The sequence below is a fragment of the Carya illinoinensis genome, chromosome 16 (assembly GCF_018687715.1).
Source record: "Carya illinoinensis cultivar Pawnee chromosome 16, C.illinoinensisPawnee_v1, whole genome shotgun sequence".
Taxonomy (NCBI): domain Eukaryota; kingdom Viridiplantae; phylum Streptophyta; class Magnoliopsida; order Fagales; family Juglandaceae; genus Carya; species Carya illinoinensis.
Window position 1 is genome coordinate 43,362 of NC_056767.1, and position 22,684 is coordinate 66,045.

General features: G+C 35.2%; 2 protein-coding genes across 4 annotated transcripts; both read right to left on the reverse strand.

The window, feature by feature from the left end:
- Window positions 1–11,197: 11,197 nt before the first annotated feature.
- LOC122299096 (WD repeat-containing protein 26 homolog) lies at window positions 11,198–17,398 on the reverse strand. Of its 2 annotated transcripts, XM_043109024.1 has the most exons (6): window positions 17,309–17,389; window positions 16,239–16,365; window positions 15,231–16,056; window positions 13,488–13,589; window positions 12,564–13,193; window positions 11,198–11,516 (listed from the first exon to the last, which is right to left on the reverse strand). In XM_043109024.1, the coding sequence occupies exons 3-6, from the start codon at window positions 16,026–16,028 to the stop codon at window positions 11,298–11,300; spliced, it is 1,749 nt and encodes a 582-aa protein (XP_042964958.1). In that variant the 5' UTR covers window positions 16,029–16,056; window positions 16,239–16,365; window positions 17,309–17,389; the 3' UTR covers window positions 11,198–11,297. The 2 variants fall into 2 exon arrangements, with proteins under 2 accessions (XP_042964958.1, XP_042964959.1); XM_043109025.1 differs by lacking the exon at window positions 16,239–16,365 and having other exon boundaries at window positions 17,309–17,398.
- Window positions 17,399–18,998: 1,600 nt separating this feature from the next.
- LOC122299097 lies at window positions 18,999–22,481 on the reverse strand. Of its 2 annotated transcripts, XM_043109026.1 has the most exons (6): window positions 21,933–22,481; window positions 21,749–21,850; window positions 21,296–21,473; window positions 19,994–20,091; window positions 19,334–19,395; window positions 18,999–19,250 (listed from the first exon to the last, which is right to left on the reverse strand). In XM_043109026.1, the coding sequence occupies exons 1-6, from the start codon at window positions 22,389–22,391 to the stop codon at window positions 19,145–19,147; spliced, it is 1,005 nt and encodes a 334-aa protein (XP_042964960.1). In that variant the 5' UTR covers window positions 22,392–22,481; the 3' UTR covers window positions 18,999–19,144. The 2 variants fall into 2 exon arrangements, with proteins under 2 accessions (XP_042964960.1, XP_042964961.1); XM_043109027.1 differs by lacking the exons at window positions 18,999–19,250; window positions 19,334–19,395 and adding an exon at window positions 19,528–19,852.
- Window positions 22,482–22,684: the final 203 nt, after the last annotated feature.

Sequence of the window (22,684 nt, forward strand, 5' to 3'; positions counted from 1 at the left end):
TTTTTTTCTTTTTTTTTTTTGAGCAACTACTTCATTTATCTTTTTTTTTTATGGAAGACTACTTCATTTATCTGAAAGAACAAGATGATATTATATTGTAAAATCGAATGAGGACTATGAATCCCTCTAAGGAATTTTCATACTATTCCAAATATTTACGTAGCTAAGACAAATAAAGAATATTGATAAGATAACCCCTTGCCTTTCTAAAAAAAAAAAAACGAGTGGAACCACGTAAAAATTCATATTTATCGAATTATTATAATATTGTTGTGTATTTTTCGCTTTAAAATCATTTATTCAAATTTTCAATGTCACTGGTTTAAAGCCATTGATCCAAAAATAAAGTCGGAGAGAAATTTTGAATTGAAAAAATAAGAAGGTAAAATAGAAAAAGATGGGTACACGGGCAAATTTCAGAGTCCAAAAATTCGGCCAGTAAATAAATAGTGCATTGATCTTGCCCTCCGTAATTTTGGGTTGTGAAATTTGGAGTCACGGTTCCTTGGCAAAAATACAATCAAAGACATGGGTAACACTAGAGCCATCCTTCATCTCCCTCTACCAGACCTACCTGGTTAGATTTTATTTTCGGCATCCTGTTTGTATCTTTTGTTTTTTTGTTTTTTGTTTCTTTGTTTTGCGAAAATAAAGCCTGATCTGCTACTTGAGTGTTACCTCTGAACTACACGCGTTGCCAACAAAATTAGAAATTGTCGATCTTCAAGCTAGAACAGGTGGTATCGACAACAGACCGATGTGTGAAGCTGTCATGCGCGTCCTGCATATCCAGCCCTCCAACAGCAACACACTGCACTGCCCACCTCAACAACATTTGCTCTCCAAGAAGCGTCAATAGGAACTGCTCGTCAATCGATGTGTGCACCACGTGTGCCTACCCAGAGCTCCATTCTCCCTAGGTGCCCTCCTATGCAAAGCAAACTGATTCCGCTATCTTCTTCCGTTCATCCTTTCCTCTAAGCAAAGCAAACTGATTCCGCTATCTTCTTCCGTTCATCCTTTCCTCTAAGACCACAATCATCATACTTCTCTCCAAAGGAGTTTGAGAACTACAATATTGGATTTCATACTAACAGCCACCAAGCTACACCAATAGCACCAGCACAGCACTACATTGGACCCTATTGCCCTACTTCCTAAAATAGGTTAGCAGTTCACTTTCCGTTGCAGCTCAGAGAAGAGCCCACCACCAATCAAGGTAATCCTTCTCTTGGCATTGCGCCTGGAGAGAAATGGGAGTGGACTCAATAGAGTTTATTTCAAATTTTTATTTTTTCTTTTTTTGCAGTTACAGTTTTAAAAATTTCATTTCCTTTTATCTTTTGTAGTTTAGTTAAACTTAATTTGGAGCCCTATTGGGATAAGAAATTATTTGTATAAGTATCAAATAGACAAATATCATATAAGTCCTTGTAAAAAAGTAAACATCACCTTAAAAAAGTGTAAAAAAACTATTCTTTATCAATGGGATCCACTTTTTTACAAATAGCTTTTATAAGTCTTATGTATTTGGGACTTGTACCTAGCATTACTTGATTACGATATCTTTCTTCTTTTTAATTTTTTTAATTTTAGATTGTGTTCGGTAAGTGAAATAGTGTCATACTATTTCGTTATTATTTATAAACAGTTAATTATTATTCATAAACTATTCATTATTATTCACAAATCATTTAAAATCATCTCAGCATCCAAATGTAAAATAAGTTTGTACCAAAAATTAAAAAAACAATCCAAATGTATTGAATTTTCTCCCTAATGTTCAACGCTTCAAGGACACTCTAGAGTTTATCTCATACGACGAGAGTAAATGCAAATGGGCCGGCAGAGCATTGTCATTATTTTATCTGTATGCATATGCAAACATATATTTGCATAACTAATCATTAAATTGATTACATTAGATTATGTATATATAAATTTATGGATATCTATGAACAGTAACTTTGCATCTTTACAGGTGTTGTTCAATCTTCAAATCCTATTTTATTAATTTCTTCTCTCTCCTCCCACTCTCTCTCTCTCTCTCAATAGTAAAAAATTGGTGTTTTTGAACACGGGTTAAATGATAGAATTTATAGTGGGTGCTAATTGTAAAATATTAAAAAAATAGTTTTAGGAAAAAAATTAATAATAATAAAATTTATTTTTATTTTGGTTCAAAGATATATAATCCAATGTGAGAGTTTTTCTTGAATGGCAAAATCAATCTCTAAAACATGTGATTTTACACATGCATATAGATAAACCAATGCTAATGCTCTTACAAGTCATTGCAATTTAGACTAAAATCAAATTTAATGCATGAAAATTACTAGCTCATTTTAGGCTGCATTTGTATGCTAAAGTGATGTTAGATCATTTGAACTAATATGTAAATAGTAAAGTTTTGAAGTCTAGAAGTGGAGAAGAATTGGAATAGTATTTCTTATTATTTTAAAATAAGTTACAATCCGTATGTCTTATAGACTACAAGGATAAGGGAAATAATAATAAAAGGAAAGAATGACAATTGCTAGAAAATCTCCTAGAATATCTCCTAAGAATATATACTAGAATATCTCTTAAGAATATTTACATAATTACATAAATTTCACCTATAATTCAGGGAGAGTTGACTGGATAAATTTGAAAATTTTCCAACACTTCCCCTCAAGCTGGTTTGAAGATGTCTTCTATAGCTGCCAATCAAATTTCAAATTGCTTCTTTGGTAGTCCTTTTGTAAGTATATCTACTACTTGTTCAATAGTAAAGATAAAGGGTAAACAAGTCAGTTCACTGTCCAGCTTCTTCTTTATAAAATGATTGTTGACCTCAACGTGTTTTGTTTTATCATGAAGCACTGAATTGTGAGCAATGGCTATGACATATTTGTTATCACAATACAGTCTCATAGGTAGTGGATTAGTGACTTTCAATTCTTACAATAATTTCTTAATCCACAACACTTCACAATTTCCATGAGCAATTGCTCTAAGTTCTACCTTTGCACTACTCGTAATTACCACATTTTGTTTTTTGCTATGCCATGTAACCAAATTTTTTACCAACAAAGGCACAATAACCAGAAGTTGATCTTCTATCGATTATACTCCCACCCCAATCTGCATCATTGTATACCTCAACTTGTAGATGTCTATGGTCTTCAATCAATAGACCTTTTTCTGGAGTTCCCTTTAAATATCTCAGGATTCTATAAATTGCATCAAAGTGGTTAGGCCCTGGTGAGTGCATGAATTGGCTTACCATACTAATAGCAAAGGCTATGTCAGGACGTGTATGTGATAGATAAAGTAACTTTCTAACCAATTTTTGGTACTGGTCTCTATTGGTTACTTTCTCAGGCTTGACTTTGCAAATTCCATACCGAGAAAATACTTCAAGTCACCCAAGTCTTTAATCTCAAATTCATTAGCAAGCATCTATTTTAATTTCTCAAGTTCTTTGTTGTCATTACCTATCAAAATAATATCATCAACATAGACAATTAGAATAGCAACCTTCCCTTCACTTGAGTGCTTATAGAACATGGTGTGATCAACTCGACCATAGCATTAACCATGACCCTTTACAGCCTTCCCAAAGAGTTCAAACCAAGCTCTCGGAGATTGCTTGAGCCCATACAATGCCTTTTTAATTTACACACCTTATCTTTGCCAAGATTACCTTCAAAACCTGGTGGTAATTCCACAAACACTCCATCCTCTAGATCTCCATTTAAAAAAGCATTTTTTAAATCCAATTGGTGTAAGGGCTAGTTAGAATGTACAACTAACTGCTAAGGAGAGTAACACTCGGATTGAGTTTATCTTGGCCATTGAAGCAAAAGTTTCTTGATAGTCAATTCCGTATGTTTGTGTAAAACTTTTTGCAACGAGTCTCGCATTATATCTCTCTATACTGCAATGAGCCTTGCATTTAACTGTAAACACCCATTTGCAACCTACAGTTTTATTTTCCTTTGGTAAATCAACAATTTCCCAAGTACTGTTATTCTGTAATACATTCATGTCTTCAATAACTGCTAAGTTCTAATCCGGATGATCCATACCTTTCTTAATGGTCCTTGGAACAAATAAGTGAGAAATATTGGATATAAAGGCCTTATAATTCCAAGAGAGTCCTTGATTTTTTTTAATATGTGCATTTTTCAATGCGATGGTATTTTTTTAATATGATTTTGTCTGCATATATAACGACAATATTTTATTTGCATTTGTCTAATGGTAACATTTTTTGTCCTTTTATATAACATTAATATTTTTTCCCTTACTCCAACGGTAACACATCTTTTCCATGTGACGACGATAATAGTTGTTGTCATTTCTTTGATGGTAACATTTTTTGTCTTTTTTTTAACAGTAACATTTTTTATCTACACTCCGACAGTAACATTATTTGTCCTATATGTAATGGTAAATTTTTTTCTGTATAAATAGGGCTTTTGGTTCCATTCACATTCTCAAGAACCCAAGTCTAATTCCATCTTAAAGAGAAATGTAAATTATTATTGTAATATGTTCATTATCTATAATAGTTTAAACAATTATAACGCCGAACTTATCAATAGATTCTATCCATGCACAAAATCATTCTCAACATCTTTAAACTTCTAGAATAAATACCACCAAATATACAAATTATATAACATACATCCCAGTGTTAGACAGTAACAGCCAACCTCAGTCTCAAACTCACTGATTAATGTTGTCAAAATTATACAAATTATACTTTATCTTTATAACAAACAAATTACATAAAAAAAAAAAAAAAAAAAAAAAAAAAAAAAAAAAACCAAAGTCAATTTTGTTTAGCATTACGTCTTGCCATGATTTCACTTTGACGTTGCTAGAAATATATTCATCATAGTCCAAGCAAGGTACTCATATCGATTAGCATTATTCACTCATCTCTTTCTCACTGATCTCTCTGCTCTCTGATCCGCTTCCCTCCAGGCGAATTCCAGTTTCTAGGCCTCAATCTTTCGTCCTCTTGTCGGATTTTATTTTCCTCTCTTTCTCGATCGTATTGCATTTTCTCGGCCTTAAGCTAAAAAAACTCTTTCTCCTAAGCACGTGACTCCTTAAGAAGAGTATAATCCAGCTTGCTCAACTCAACCATCTCTTCTACTGGCCTGCTTTGGGCCTTACGTTTTGCTTAGGGGTGTAACCGGTTCGGTCCGGTTTGGTTTTGGACAAAATTTAAGACTGAACCGGTATGTACCGGTTTAGTATTTTCAAAACCGATTACGCACCGGTTACCCTCTTAAACCGATACTCCAGTTTTATCAGTTTCAGGTTCGGTTCAGTCCAGTTTTAATGTATTATATTATATAATATAGTATATAATACTATAGTGATAATATATTATAGTATATTATAATATATATTATAACTGTATTATAGACTATAGTGATATATTATAGCATATTATAATATATAGTGATATAGTATTAGAATAACTATTAATATGCACTATATAATATTAGTATATTATTAATACAATAAACAAAATGATATAAGATTTTAAAATTTAATATTATATTAATTGGTAATTTATCATATAATACAAAACTATTATATATAATTATATATTATATATAAAAATTATATATAATAGAAAGAATTAACATATATATAAACCAGTCCGGTTTGGTTCGGTCTGGTTTTAAAAAAAGAAAAATTGAAACTGGACCTATTTTGACCGGTTTTAAGAAAAATAAAACTAGTATCGGACCGAACTAAACTTTGAACCAAACTGATCCCACCGGTTCACCGATTTATTTTACACCCCTAGTTTTGCTTTCTCAACTTTCCTTCTCATTGGCCTCTCCAATTCAATGACATCATTGTCAACAACATTCTTGACCTCGATACCACATATTGAATCTACAGTAGCAGCTGAGGTACGAGTCAGGGTCAGAGAGATCGTCAACTTTCGCTTTGGACCGTTCTTTATGTAACACTAAATCCATTTGGGTTTATCCTTCAATAGATGCCAACAATACTCAAACTGAAAGGAGGTTTTCTCCAGCGATTAGTACATGATCTTCTTTTTGTCAAACTTGCAATTAAAGAATAAAATGGTAAAATTAATGACCAAGTAGGTAAAGGAAACATAACTTATAAAAAAGCAAATGCCAAAAGCATATCAAAGTGGATGGTTATACATTGTTTTGCTTGGTCATTCCACTTTGATTCAACCTTTCCACTTGAGCCAGTTTAGCATAGAATTTGTTGATTGTCTTTTGAATGGTCGACCACCGATATATTAAGGACTCAACACTCCACTTAATTGTACTTTCTTTATACTCATTGAAGTAATGACTATTTTTTTTTCAAAGTTAGGTGCTTAGATGGCATCAACGCTAGTATTCAGCCATGCTGAGATAAGTAACTTGTCTTCTTCGAGATGAAGTTCGCACCTCTGGCTGCTTTTCTTATGGAGAAAGGCTCTCTACTTGGGGTAAAGGTGGAGAGTCATCAAAAGTCACAGGAGATTGTTGACTTTGACCATTGTAAGTGTGGTAAATTTAAGGGTCCTGACTAAAAAGGTTAATGAAGTACATATGTCTATGATCTTGTGAATCTATCTCTAAGAAATTGTAGACACACAAAAGTTGGTAGACATGTTAAAAACTTAAGAACAATAGAGACATAATTTTGCTAGCTGGCTCAGGAACCGAATAGTAACATATAGGAAATTTGGCACCCTTAAATGGCTGCAACAACCGGTTGCCACTACTTATTGGCCGTTCAGGTTACCATGCCATGGAGGTATGTGTCAAATTTCTTGTACTTCCAAGAGGCTTTGTCATCATCACAACCGAGGGGGCTAGAGAAGGAAAATCCAACGACAACAATGCTCAAATCCAACGACAACAACGCTGCTAAATCACAACATAACACCAAGAAATATAATTTACAAATTCCAAAAAATGCTAAGCACGATGCAAATGAATAAGACCATAAAAACATAAATGAATGAGCAATATATGAATTAAAACTAAATATTGTAAAGGAACAAATACAACTATCGCATGTATGTTAGAGCAGGAAATCAACATGCAAAATTAGCTTCTTCGATTTCCAAAATCCAAACAATAGGAAATCAACATGCAAATATTATAAAACCTTGTCAAAACATAAATGAGATAAGCAATATATAGATTAAAACATAATGTTTTAATCCAATATTGAGCAGCATGCAAAATGAATAAGAACATACAAATATAAATGAGAAAGTAAGAAAGTAATGATCATAACAGAAAGTAATGCTAAATGGTTGTGTCGAATAAATGAACATCACATGAATAAATCCTGTTCACTTAAGAAACATATAGTTATAGTAAAGAAACTGAATCGATGCTAAATGAATAAGAGCATTCACATCCGCTTCCATAACGAATGTGTGTTCCATAGGGTTCAAAATAGTTTTTTTTTTATTTACTGTATGCGTAAGACAGGAGCCCAACCTCGAATGGCTGCAAAACCTTAAACCCCAATTGCCTTTTGTGAAAAAAAAAAAAAAAAACTTGGTGGCCATCCGGGTTCGGATTATCCTATCATGTTGATGGAGCCCTATTAAAATTACTTCTGAACTAAACCTCTCCCATGGAGTAATTAGAACTATTATCACAGCCTTACACTAGACATGCAGTCCAGAAAAACAAGCTTAAATCAACAACAAAAGCTACAAAGGACAAAGGTAGAACTAAAATTAAGTGATTGATATAAAAACTTACTTAAGACAGATCCACATTAACCTATGCAAATATAAAATGATGAATACATATGCAGCCAAGCCTATATACATGATGATCGTGGACCACCACTCAATGCCTATCATCATTTATTTACATTACCATCAAAAGAATGATGTTGAATGAATGCTGTCTATCTCACTGGTAACACTAAATACAAACTAAATAGGCACTAAATTTCTCATACTTTGATGGCTTGTAGAACTAGAATTATTCACAATAGCAGTTCAGAAAAGGAAAAATATCGTTGGCCAGAACGTATGGGTAATCTTGGATGATAAAATGTTGTTATTCATCCTCAGTCACATAAGCCAATATGTCTAGATTAAGTAGCATGATTCACCAATGAAACCATTTAAAATATGCCCAGTCTTTTTGTTGGTATGACTAAAGATGATACAATCAAGAATGAAAAAAAACATTATTCATTTCAGATAATTTACAAGCACTTTCTCCTACAAAATCTAAATACAATATTTGCGCTTATAGACAAAATAAAAGAATGAAAGAAAAAAAATAGAAGATTGAAAGAAAGTGAGGGAACCACATAACAAAGGAAACAATAAAAACTCTAGTGGCTCAAAATTTTTTTATGTATGATTGCTAGTACTACAAGGGTCCGACTCAAAGCATGGTATCTCCAACTACCAAAGTAATCTCTATCCTGAAGTATTTCAAGTGAAAATGAAAGCATGAAAAATAATGAAAACAAATATAATGAATGTAAAGATAGTGAAATCAAATTAAAACCCTAGCAACAGAGTCATAAATACAAATGCAAAATCACAGCCTGCAAAATCACAAATAAAAATGCAAAATCATAGACCCAAATGGAAAACCCTAAATAGATTGTGAGAGACCAACACTATAAATAAGAGCAATTTTGTAGAACAAAGATGTTCGACTTGGTGCTATAGGTTTGACTTGCTGAACAAGAAAATTAGACTAAATCACAAGTCAAGAAAATGTGTAAATTAGACATAAGAAAATTGAGTAAAGCATGGCATCAACATTGAGTTAAATCACAGAGTAATCACAGAGTTGAATCTCAGAGTAAAGCACGACATTAGATGGATGTAAACAATGAAACAATATGGGCGTATGCTAGGAAGAAGAGGAATCGACACAGAACATCCTACTGCGAGAGAGAGAGAGAGAGAGAGAGAGAGAGAGAGAGAGAGAGAGAGAGAGAGAGAGAGAGAGAGAGAGAGAGAGTGTGTGTGTGTGTGTGTGTGTGTGTGTGTGTGTGTGGGTCTTACCAAAGATGATGATCAAAGGGGCTGCCAAATGGGGAGGCGAACGACGGTCAGTAGCAAGGAGGTTGAGGATGAGAGACAATGGCGGGAGATGAGAAACTGAAAGGGAGGATTGAGGATATACAGTGCTTCCCCATCTATGGGGAGCCACTGTAGCATCCCCAAAACCAAGCCCTAAAATGAGGAGCCGGATGGAGCATGCATTTAGGGAAAATCCCAAATATAAACCCTAAAACTTAGGAAAAATGAAGCTTTAGGGAACCAAATGGAAATGCTCTAAGATCCTCTACCATTAAAAGCACCTATATCTCAAACACAAGCCTCTTCCATATGTCAAAGATGCATATTTTTTTTTTCTAAGCAAACATTTCATAGATAAACTAAGTGATTACAAAATACTAGATTCAATAGAGTGGAAACCTCCAACAATCATCTCAAAACATACAAATACAACACAAGAAATAAAAAAGAGGGATCAAGAGTTAAAAATTTGGCTTATACTAATTTCCTACAAAGGGAAAGCCGCTTGAAGCGGTTTTTTTATAGTCTGATAAACAGACTATAAAACTACAACTACAAGTCGTAGTGGATAGTTGTGTGCTACATTTTGTCGGTCTAGACTGCTTGAATGAGGCTTTCATGACTACTTTATCTTAATCCTTGATTAGGAAAAGCGGGAATATAAGGAAGTAGCAACCAGAAGATGAGTCAATTCGCCGGCAAATGACCGTCACTGGTTGTGGAGGCACAAGTGGTTCACGTGCCACTCTTAGAAAGAAGGTAAAGGTCATATATAAGATATCCGAAGTCACTAATCTAAGTGGTGCTCGCGTGGCGGTAGCAAACTCCCCTTGGCGCGACAGCACATGAGTTTCACGTGCAGCTCACATCGCTCTTTTGGTCAGTTTTCTTCCATCATTTGACAAATCGACGGTTGGAGAGTCTGTTGGTGGGAGGTGTGGCAATTGTAGTAGGCCAGTAGGTAGCAGATCAATGCATCTTGGTGCTTTGTATTGAAAACCACAAAAAAAAAAAAAAAACTGAGAAAAAAAACTATGGACAGTTCCAACATTAGCATGACAAGAGGAAGGAGGGAGGAGCCAAAGCTCCACTTTACTCTGGGCGGAAATGATGGAAACTTTGATTACTTTGGTAGAGAAAAAAAAGGCCTATGGAGAAAGAAAAAGGCTTAATATTTCTGGATGCATATTTTATTTACCTATACTTTAGATTAACTATATGCCTATAAATTTTTATGATTTTATATTAAATAAAAGATAATTTGTAAGAATGAAGTTCATTTTTAATGTAATGAAATGATTATATCAATTGATTGTAAAATATGTAGTATATTCTTTAAATCTTATTGTGCGCTCTAATACTAGCTTGGAAGAACAATAGGAGGGAGCACACAAAAAGAAAAAGGGCTACCGCATCAAAAACATACAATTAAATAATGGTCAAAATAGATGGTCAGACCACTTCATTGGTCATATTATGGCTAGCCCAAATAGACGACGATAAAATTACTGTTTATTTAGCTAGTTTGATATTAGTGTATTTTGAATTGACCAAACTTTTGCTAGATTTCAATTTTTAGCATAGCTTGCTCATACTTCTTGTACAGTAAGCATAGTCAAGCAAAGAGAAATGTTATGAACCCATTAGGTAGAACTCACCCTTGAAAATCAATTTGCAAGGAAAAGGTGCCTAGGGACTTATAAACCATCAACCAATTACATATTTAGTCGATGTGTGATCGTAACAACCACCACGCTCCGCTACTGACGTCCACGGCAGTCTTGGCGCTTACATGGGCTGTCTGTGCACTAGGTCTTTCCTAGCCCCGAACGAACACTGCCATGCCAACATCACCCCTTGTGCCACACGAATTGCAACCATCGCAATATGGCCTTAGAATTGCATTTCATACTGCATACATAGGGCAGCTCTGATACCATGTGTTATGAACTCATTAGATAGAACTTACACTTAAAAATAAGCTTGTAAGGGAAAGATGCATAGGGGCTTATAAACTATCAACCAATCTCATACTTAGTTGACGTGGGATTGTAACAAGAAACAAAAGAGTAACCTAGTTTATTGCTTGATTGGCAGATACCAGTAGCACTTTTAGCTGTTATAAATGCCAAGAACTTAAGCAAAATATGGATTTCATCTACTATTATAAATTCTTTCAAAAAACATTTGCTTTCTTACAATCTCAACAAATTTTTGGATGTCTTAGAAAATCGTTTCAAATTCTTCCATTCGAGCAACAAGTGATGCCATTACTATGCGAGTCTCGGCGTGTCAAGTTGAGCTCATCTAAACCCCATATTCGAATAGTATGATCATCGCTGGCGGAAGCCAACATGTAAAGATTTGTAGGATTCCAGCTCACACAATTAACAGCTCCCGAATGCCCTAGCAATGCCTGTAGGAGTTCCTCAGAACCTCTGTGCCATATATACACCTACATAAGAAATTGCAAACCTTGAATTTCAATTGGAGTGCGCTTCTTTTTTATTGAAAAGAAAAGAGAAACATATCTAACCATTTTATAAATAGCGTGAGTGAGAAGAAATAATGAACAGTTGCAAGTTCTTTCAGGTATGTCTACAGGTCTGGTTTGGTTACCAAACTTATCTTATCTCATCTTATATAATCATTATAACTTTTTAAAATTCACATACAAAATATAATAAACAATTCAACTTTTCAAAAGAAAAATAATATTAAAAAATTATATTCTAACAATATTTATTTAACTTTTATCTTATTTCATTTTATCTCATTTGTGTAACCAAACGAGACCGAGTTCTCCCAAGTATATAATCCAATCAATTTGTGATTCCCTACTGAAAACTTTTAGATCAACTGCCTTCCTTGGATTAGCGAGATTTTAACCAAGGTTGTCATATCTATGGTGTTCTCATCTTAGGCCAATGATAAAATTAAAAAAATTAAAAAAAAGGATCAAATATGACGAATTTAAGATTGCATGAAACCCAAAATTATTTCTACTGAGAAGAAAATAACTTTTATGATCATAGGCCACAAATTGCACCACATCGAATGCAATGTCGATTGTTTCTCGAAACAAATGATGAAAGTCAATGATTGAAGGGACCCTAGCAACACGATCCCGCACAACCCCCCCCCCCCCCCCCCCCCCCCCCCCCCCAAAAAAGATAAAAAACATTTTCCCTATCCTTCATTTTTATTATTTTATATTTTAAATGATCCTAGTGTCCAACCCCTTGCTCCTTGGGACTGGAGATACCATTCAAATCCAAAGGCCATGAACAACGTATACCTTCGGGCCACTATTTATGAACAACTCATCTCACCTAATCATTACAATTTTTCTAACTTCCAACATAAAATATAATAAACAATTTAACTTTTTCAAATTCTAAAATAATAATAATATTAAAAAATAATATTTTATTATTTTATCTCAACTCAACTCACTATCAAAACTGGCCAGACAAAAGAGTTGGGTCCAAAGTCAGCTTACCTGTGAATCCTCACTCCCGCTGGCAATAAAGGCTTGCTCAAATCCACCCAAACAAGATCTAATGACAAATCTGGAACACTTGTGACCTTTGTACTTTGCCACAACCTTTAGATCACCCTCTATACTCCAAAGATGAATTTCTTGATTTATAAGATTGACCAGTAGGAATTTATTGTCCTTTGACAAGGAGAACGAAGTAATTGCTTCCTCCTCTTCAACCAATCTCTCAAATTTTGCCTCCCTGTCAAGCAATAATATTGAGGTTTCTTTGCATATGCTTATGATCCTCTTTCCATCATCAGTTACAGCCATGTCTGATATCCTGAGTGTTTGCTGCCCTTTCCAACATTCCAGCTCTCTTCCATCCAAATCCCAGAGGCAGATACTCTTGTCAGTCATACCAGAGAATATCCCTCTACCATCAGGGAACCATCCACAAGAAATCAGGCCAACATTGTTTTTCTCATAAACAAGGAGGCATTCTCCAGATATGACATCCCAACGTTTAATGACCTCCTCCAGTCCACACGTGAGGAGCTGGCGATCATTCGGACCCCATGACACCATCAACACTGGCTTCTGGTGGCCAGTTAGTTTATGCTTCAATGAAACACGACCATCCTCTTTAACCTAAAAGGGTGGAATTTCTAAATCCTTTAAGAGAACATTCTGAAACAAGAAATTGACATTTGTATAACTGGGAAGGTGACATTCCAGAAACAGTAACAAATATAGTAAGATAAATGGTACAACAAGATGTATTTGACAGTCAGAAGTCTCTGAAATTTCTGCCATTTCCTCAAATACCCAGATGCCATGCAACATCATAAGCATCCAATTCAGACACTAAGAGAGAGAGAGAGAGAGAGTAAAAAGTTAAATTACTTTCGACCGATTAAAGCCAATAATCAGATAAACAGTTACCTCCCATATAATTGCTGATTGATCTTTCGATGATGAAGCTAAATATTTCCCATCATGTGAAAATTCCAAAAACCAAACTTCATCAGTATGTTCTTGAAGTATCTGTCAGATTCAATGAGCAAAATTTTCAATTTACAGTCCATCTCTAAGGCACATAAGAAATAAATAAAACGCCCATTGCATAGGCAGCTTAACTTTAATAAATCACAAATATACAGTAGCATTTTGAGAGAATAGAACTTCATTATCAGTGACAATAAAATCTAAACTGGCGTGTATGATGTTTCATTGAAAATTTTTTTAACAAAAAGAATCTCACCAAGACTAAAGGCATAACTTTTTTCGATACTAAAGGCCTGACGGGATTGTTGACCCTCAAGCCTCAAGGCTCAAGTAGGAAATCAATGACTTACCTTCTCCTCAGTCGGGTGGGCATGAGGGGTAATAAGACGAAAACCTTAGGCAAGAATAGTTTGGTGCTTAGTACTTTGACAAACGTTTGCAGTGGTTTGACCATGATTCATGACACATTATGTAATGATCTAAGAAAGGCTCAAGCCACATTAGGTACTATAATTCAAAAAGACTAGTCAATATTATAATTGGAGCTAAATGAAGTCATTAAAAAGGGCACGAAATTCTCTCTCCTAAACAATGTGAGATTTAATTTTTTTTATAAGTACTTTTTTTGTATTGGCACTGGGTGTTTGAGAACAGCGTCCCAACTAATCCTAGGGGTACACAGATCCTCGGCAATGAGCTTCCTGCAAGTGCACCTCAAGTAATTCAATGGAAAAATCTCCTAGTTCGATGGTTCCTAGAGATTGTTTGCACCCAAGGGGATTTGAACCTTAGACCTAGGGAGAGTATACCCCCAAGCCCAAGGCCTTTACCACCTAAGCCAACCCCTAGGGGCTAAAAATGTGAGATTTAATTAACTATCTTCCTATACTCATTCCAAGGTATTACAATATCCACCTCTTATACCCTTGACGTCTTTACCAAGCCCTTCCAACATAAGTCGCACAACTAAAGTCCCACAATTCTGGCTGAATTTGACTTTAATACCATTTGTAATAACCCAAGAAAAACTTAAGCCACATCCTAGGCCTATTCTCCAAAAGGAATTGGCAATGTTATAATTGTAGCCCATTAGAATCATCATAAAAGGCAATAACTTCTCTCTCGCAAAAAATGTGGGATCCCATTCACCACCTTCATATAGGCTTATAGCCAAAACTGAGGTATTACACATTACCTTCATCAACACTTGGACATTTAAAATGGAAATCCTTACATTGTTTGTTCTCATCAGTAAGAATATGAAAATACAATTTTATGATTTCTGCGAATGATGATGCTAACATTGTCTTACAGCTCATGCCATGTCCCATCGCTAAGGTATGAGTCTCAAAATTCAGCATGCCTCCATGGATGTAAAAGGTTTTCTGTCACTGAAGTTTTACCAGATGTATGAACAATACTACCTTAGCTCTATGCTAACACAACATAGAAGCCAAAAAAAAACACCTTCAACATACAAACTGACATCAAGAAAGTTTTGACAGATAGCAACACAGACAGGAAAATAGATTATCTTCACCGGTTTCAATAAATAAGCCATCCCACTAATCAACAATTGTATTATATTTTGCATGCTCTACAAACAAAGCTCAAGAACTGCAAATGAAGCAACTGGGGAAAACAGGAACAAACAACCATAAAGCTAGAAGGCACCCTAACCTGTAACGTTTGAGAAGGAATTTGGTTTTTCCCACAATGATGATCCGAGTACAAAGACAAATCACTATCCAAAGTGTTGTGAAATATACAAGCATCTCGCTGCACATCAAGAGCCTGTTCAACTAGATGTTCTAACCTTTTTTCAGGTGTCATTACTGCTGCAGGAAGCACCTTCTGCAGTGTCTCCAAAATATTTGACCGTGACTTTACAACATCAATATCTTGACTGGAAAGCCCAAGTCTTACATACTGTGAAGGTGCGACAATGCAGGCAGCAAGCTCATGAACTCGACTCACATTAACACAGAGAGGTACAATCTCATTCCGTAAAGTATCTAAAGCATCGGTTACTTTTTCCATTTTCAGATGCTCGAGGAACTTCTGCTCCAATATCAGGAAAGATGTTGATTTCACAGTTTTCTCATCCAAGACACCAATTGTATGCAGCATAGCCACACATTCATTCCATTTTCCATCATTCACTCGCTGCATAAGCAAATTAAATACTGATGAGTGCAATGTTATACCTGACTCTTCCTCTAAAAGGGCCCCACTCTTATCATATCCAAGTGAATACAATGCCCTAGTTATAATTTTGATGAATTCTGATCGTTTGATAATTCCTTTCGAACCAATAGTTTCTTCATCCCCATGTGAGGGTAGAGGCCTAGCCATTGAATATCCCATAGAGCAAGCTACGGGCTGCATATGAGATAAGTCTTTCAATAAGCTATTTGATTCAGCCAAACAAATTTTTGTGCGTTTCAATGGCGGTTCATTGTCCTCTATACCTCCCATGAAATGCTTGACTTAGCCCATATAAATTCTACAAGTCAGAGAGGAACAAACTTTAATAGGAGGAAAACCTTGATCTTAGAAGAATAATAATGACAAACTACCAGAAATTATATTATAAAATAGGCAATGGAGAAGGTTTAACAAAGAAATGGGTGATAGGCAAGGGTGATAGATTTATTGTAATGTTGGAGAGGGATTAGGGGTAATCACCACATTGCATCTGTATAGAAGATGGTGCCTCTATGCTTAATGTGGTGCATATGGAATGAAAGAAATGGCCGCTGTTTCGATAATAGGGAACGCTCTCCGGATGGTTTTAGGGCTTTAAAACTCAGCACTGAGATCAAAGGACAAGAAACTTAGATTAAAAGGGAAGACAATAATAATAATAATAATAATAATAATAAACGGTAATAATGAACAATGAGAAAGTAAAAAGATCAGGAAAGCGAGAAGCAATATTCTTTTTCTTACAATTAACTGTAATCATAAGCACAAGAGACCAAACAATCCTTTTAAACTACCTGAAGAAGCCAAATTTCATAATCTCAAACACAGGTCTCCTTTTTCAAAAAAATCAGAAAGCTCAAATTTACGAAACTGAGGACTTTTCTGGATAAAACAACTACCACAAGAATTTATAACTGAAATTCCACCATCGCCATAACGAATTAAAAGAAAAATGAAAGTGGCATTTAGATGCAGTTTTGAAGATGATAAATGTAATCAGCTAGTATTCTCATTTATAACTATTATAATCAACCATTTTCTTAAGAGTAATAACAATAACCAAACAAAAAGAACACGAAGAAGACATCATCCACCAGACCCCGAATCAAACCAAAGAGAACGATGACTAGAACGATGACTTGGCCGCGCCCCCCCCCCCCCCCCCCCCTCCTCCTCCTCCTCCTCCTCCTCCTCCGGCATGACAGAGAAAACTGTAATAATCTTTATGGAAAATCGCGAAATAAAAATGTAAATACAATTACCTATTAAAAAAAAAATGTAAATACAATTGCATAGAAGCATAGAAGGTAATGCTAAAAAGAACAGAACAATTATCATCGAATAGAAGATTAAGAGTAAAAACAAAAACAGCATAGAAAGATGAAACCAATCTATGAACAAGGAGTAGAATTTCACACCAGAAAATACAATCTCGATAAAAACAATCCAAGTCAAAGATTCTTACTAAAAGGACAAAGTCCCCACAGAGCAAAATATGAGAGAAATCTAAAGAAAAAGAAAAATGGGTTTTCTACGGAGAGAATACGTACGGAGAAAGACAAGGAATAACCATACACGGAAGACCAAAAGCAGCACCGATTCAGACATGCAAGGAGTATATATATATGGATAGATACGGATATATTTATTGAAAAAATATAATTATAATTATAATTGTATATTAATCCATATACTAATATGATTTGATTAATTAAAAAATAAATTTTATTAAAAATAATATTAATTTAAATTTTAAATATAAATAAATACGTAGGTTAGTATGTAATTTTATTTATAAATAACAAAATCCATAAAATATATATATTAGGCACTAATTCTGCTTTCGTCAGTTGGCAGAGAGGTGGAAGGGTCTTCAGATGCCACACGACTAATGTGATGACCACGCAACATGGATTGGACAGAGAGGAGGGTGGCATCTGTGTTTTGTCTCGAGAGAACCAAATTAGAAAATCGAGGATGGTATATCTTGCCGGAACTAACCAAATCAAAAGATGAAGGGTTTGTTTGAAAAATAAATCTCTATCTCATTTAAAAAAAATTAAATTAAATATAGTCAAATATAAATATTTTTTAATTTTAATTTTTCAATTTTTTATTTAATTATTATAAAATTTTCAAATTTTTAAACAAAACACAAAAAATAATACTATTTTTTCAAATTTTAAAATAAAATTATATTAAAACATTATATTTAACAATATTTTAACTTTATAATTTTTTATTTAATTTTTTTCTCACATTTTTTAAAATTCAATAAAACATCTTAACTTAAACTATTTCATTTCTATTCACAAAATTCTCAAATAATTCTCATTCTCCAATACCAGAATAAAGCCTATTACTTGTTATTCAATTACATAATTATTATATTGTGATAAAGCTATCCATATTACAACAAATATTAATATTTTTTTTGAAGAAATATACAGCAGAATATCTTTATGAGTGGAATCATTTTCTTAGGCCTAGTTTGGATAACAATCTCCACTCATTTCATCACATCTAATTATTACAATTTTTTCAAACTTTTCAATAAAATACAATACACAATCCAACTTTTTTAAACCTCAAAACAAAAACAAAAAAAAAATAATAAATAATAATATTTTATTCAACTTTCATCTCATCTCAATTTATTATTCAAACGAGGCCTAATCCTCTTGCAAGAAGCAAAGTATTATTTTATTATGATTAAGATTATCATATTATTTTTTTAAAATATGTTAAATCTGTACAAAATATTATATTTGACAAAAAAATGTTTTATACTAGTGTGTTTTTTTTTTTTTTTAAGAATTTAAGGAGTGATTTTTTCTTTTTTAGAGGAAAAGAGGATAACATCACAATTTCTTGATAACTTAATGGAGTGATTGGTGATTATAATACGGATGGTAGTTTCAAGTTTGAGGGTAATTTGCGTATTTTTCCCAAAAAGAAGATTTGTATAGCACTTCAGGCTTTGGGCGTCATGCGTGTATCTGAATGTAGAATGAGTTCTGGAATTTGGATACGAGTACCAGACGCGATGACAAGACCAACCCTCGTCGCCCCGTGGGAAACAAATGCAAATAAGCTTTATCTTCTGGAGCCGAAGGCCGCGAGTACTAGGATCTCAATCCCCCACCGCATTCCATATGTCAATGAGTCCTCGCTGATTTCCATGTGTGGGATATTCCTAGCCAAATAAATTCATACATCGCTTAAAAATGACCTGCGACAGAATCTAAACCGATGCACTCACGACCTTAAAAATGCCAAAGATAGTTGAAACAAGTAACGAACTTTCTAATAAGGCCCTCGCAGTCCCAAACAACATCTGTGAAATATTTCGCATGCGAATCAAGCAGCATAAGAATCTAAGATGATCACCCACTAGAATCTTCCGAATCTGAACCATCAACCATCTTCTCAAGGGAATCCATATCCCCAGCTTCAGAAAGGGTGTGTATCCTAAGCTTGTCTGCATCTTCACTGAGTACAAAAATGGATATCATGAGCATGGCTAACAATGTTTTCAAAGTTTTGACTTAATCAAGAAAAGGATAGAGGCATACTCTGTAACTCCAAAAATTTCCTTGACAACCAAGGAGCTGTCTCTCGAACAGAACTCTGGCAGCTAGACAGAAAATGAAACAGAAGAACAACCAATTCAAGGGATAATAAGTAATCAAATCGGCTTGAAAACAACCCCCCCTCCCAAACCCACCAAATAAAAACAAAAGCTAAAGCTTAGAATTTACTAAATTCATAATGAAAATATCTTTCCGATTTTATTTTATTCTAAAAAAAACACATGTCATAAAACTGTGCAAAGTCTCAAACACACAGATACACCGGGAATTCTTGCATGCATTACAGATATGTGCCATGCCTCATAAGGAATTAAGATTCAAGATCTTTGAGTCAGTGCCTTAATTCTCTTTTACAGAAATCAAAAACCATTTCTATTCAAGAACGTTTTGAGGGGCCAAAGAAGACAGTTCAGCTGTAGGCCACACTCTCAAAACCACTGTCCTTAACATCTACTGATCCTTCCACCCATGCAATAATGCAGCTTGAGGCAGGTTTAACTACTGAGAACACGTTTGAAAATTTGATGAGGAGCAAGGACCAAAAAATTTCAAGGCAGTTTTCCTGCTATCACAAGCTTAAATTTTTCACGGTAGCAGTTTATTAAAAAAATAAGCCCATGCATCAGCTTTTCAGCCACTTACCTCAGACAGATAGAAAACCTTTCCAAAAAGGGCCTGGACAGCTAGTTTTCTCTTGAAACCCTTTTCAGAATAACCTGACATGTCCAAGACAACGGGACCTGAAAATCATAGACAAGCCATAAGTATCTGATAGCATTGGAGCTACAATGAGGTATTTATCTAACTAAAATCTTACTCTTGAATACTTATAAAAAAAAAAAAAATCTTATTCTTGACTCGTTCCTCAAGAAGGTTAATGAGCAAGTTCGCTTATGCATCAAGTGCACAAGAGGATGAAAAAATCATCAATGCAGACACCCCAACGCTAATAGAAAGTGAGAGGAGAGAAGCAGACATGAGGAATAACAATGGGAGAAAACAAGCATCAATTTTCAATATAATAAAGACCTCCTTCCCATAAGTTTCCAATTTTCAAAGGAATGTCTTGGTTTATCTTGTGAACAGCTTTAAATAGAATAACACATCCTAAAATTCAGGAGAGCAAAAGAGTCCCAAACAAATCCAATGTGTGTCCATGCATGCAGCAGAATTATGAAAAGGGTGGGAAGACCTTTATGAAATTCACTGTTGAGAGACTATGGTTTTCTTCCCTTCAAGACTTTAAATGGCATTCGTATGGTAGGAAGTTGCAATTCCCAATCATGAGAAAGTGTTGATTGTTGCAAACCATATACAAAGTAATTTCAGAAAAAGAACACTCAGTCTGGAGCAATAGGTTACAACTCCATTTGCATATGATGGCTTGTAGAGTTGAGATTGTTTAAGCACACACGAGACAAACGAATACAATCTAACACTAACAGTGTCATACTGTCATTGCATTGTAACCATAAGGAAAAATCTTTAAGACTCCCAAACCAAAAATTATTAATTCAGGACAAACAGTGTATTAAATTATTAATACTCTTGAATATATGAAGCTAAATGGTAGGATATTTGGATAGCACAAACTTATCCAAAGCATTTCTTATGAATTACTAGTCTACATACAACAAAAGTGAGAATAAGTTTTCATTTACACTAGTAAACGCCCTAATCCTAATGTTTTAAATCCCAATGAATTGTAAATGGGCAATCTTGTGGCTTACAACATGATAGGACAATTGTTTTCATTAGAGATTATATAGAGAAGATAAAGTTGAGCGCGTGTCTATGATGCTTTATGTCTCCATCAACATCCAATGTACAACATGGGAAGGAAAAGGTCTCCCTCAATGTATCCCCATCAGATTAGACTTCTAGACAGGCCAGAAGAGAACATCAGACCATACAAGTGCCGCAAGCAATGGAACTAAGAGTTACCTTTATCTCTCACAATGCGTCTTGAAATTTCGTTTAAAATCTCAGTCACTTGGGAATCATCCAACATGGAAGCTTTCCTAAGCTCAATTAAATTGGAAATCAAGTCGGGGTTGAAGGGCTTCTCATTCAAAGCATACCGAATGTACTTGCGCAAGATTTCCTCCATCCCGAAACCAGTCTGGAAATGAATGGGTAGTTGAGTAACAAAACTAAGACAGCTTTTTGTGCGAAACCGACCAACACAAGGAGATCACCCGCGTCATGTTATAGACTTACAAGGAAAATAATCACGATAATCGACACAAAGCATTTATCTTTCTCTTAGAACAAGCGACTGGCGCGGTTAGAACAAAGTAGAGGATGCAAGCAGAATACATTAGAATGGGAAACCCATCAAAATCAATCTTAGAAATTGCATGTGTGCAGGTGGGTGTGCTATGCATGTCATCTCACCTTTTTCTCAAGTCTCTTGAGAGCATCATCAAGTGTTTCGTTATCTCTTCCCTCCAGAAATACCTCATCAATTGATTTGCAAAGCATCACATTTTTATTGACCTGAACTAAGAGAAAAACACCCATTACGAAGATAAATCACTGTTAAAAAACTCCATGGAATGCACCAAAAAAAGACCCAGACCAATCGCCTGCGCTTTTCTCTTGGGGAAGTGAACTTTCGGACGGTCTTGACAAAGGCGATGACGAAAGTCAGGCCGGCATAGGCCAAAGGAAGAGCGAGAATCCAGGGCAAGGAGCTGGAGCCGACTCTAGGCCCGGGAATGGCCTGGGCGACGGAGCCGGTGAACTCCACGAGGTCCAAGGCCTTATCCTGAATCCAAGGCAAGTCTTCCTCCTCCTCCACCACTTGTGCCTTCTTCTGCTGTTTCCCTTGCTCCTGGGGAACGGCGTTGAGATCTTTCTTCGCCGCCGCTAAGCGAGTTGAGGGGTTTCTGCGTATTGTGCGCAAACAAGGGATTTGAATAACACTAGGAGCAGTGCATGAAACAGAAGAAGAAGGAAACGTCAATGTGGAAAACTTGGAGCGGGGAAGCAATTGAGACGCATAGGAGCAAGTACAGGCAGCAGCCGCCATAGCCATGGTTAGGGCCGGGGACGGTCACGGCAGAGACAAAAATGCCAAAGGCAATTTATCAAGTTTTGGTAATTAGCGTAGTTGGGATACTGGTGGCATTTCTTGTTATTTATCTATGTATTAAGACGATAAATGGTCATTTGAAGACGAAAAAAGCTACTCAGCCTCCGGTTTGCCTAACGCACGCCACACTCCTGTTAGGAGCCTCGGTCCAGCTCCTAAGCATTTGGGGTCCTCGAGCTTGCCTTGGACATGGTCTTGACCGAAGATGCCACTCTCTTGCTTGGTTTTGCTCCTTC

Excerpts from the sequence above, each read along its gene's own strand:
- LOC122299097 (XM_043109026.1), bottom strand. The coding sequence starts at position 22,391 with ATGGCTATGGCGGCTGCTGCCTGTACTTGCTCCTATGCGTCTCAATTG. Across the intron at positions 21,851-21,932 it reads GAGAAAAGCGCAGGCGATTG|GTCAATAAAAATGTGATGCT; the intron begins GTCTGGGTCTTT and ends CTCTTAGTTCAG. Across the intron at positions 20,092-21,295 it reads ACGCATTGTGAGAGATAAAG|GTCCCGTTGTCTTGGACATG; the intron begins GTAACTCTTAGT and ends TATGATTTTCAG.
- LOC122299096 (XM_043109025.1), bottom strand. The coding sequence starts at position 16,028 with ATGGGAGGTATAGAGGACAATGAACCGCCATTGAAACGCACAAAAATT. Across the intron at positions 13,590-15,230 it reads TTCCTTCTCAAACGTTACAG|ATACTTCAAGAACATACTGA; the intron begins GTTAGGGTGCCT and ends TGAATCTGACAG. Across the intron at positions 13,194-13,487 it reads AATCAGCAATTATATGGGAG|GTTAAAGAGGATGGTCGTGT; the intron begins GTAACTGTTTAT and ends CCACCCTTTTAG.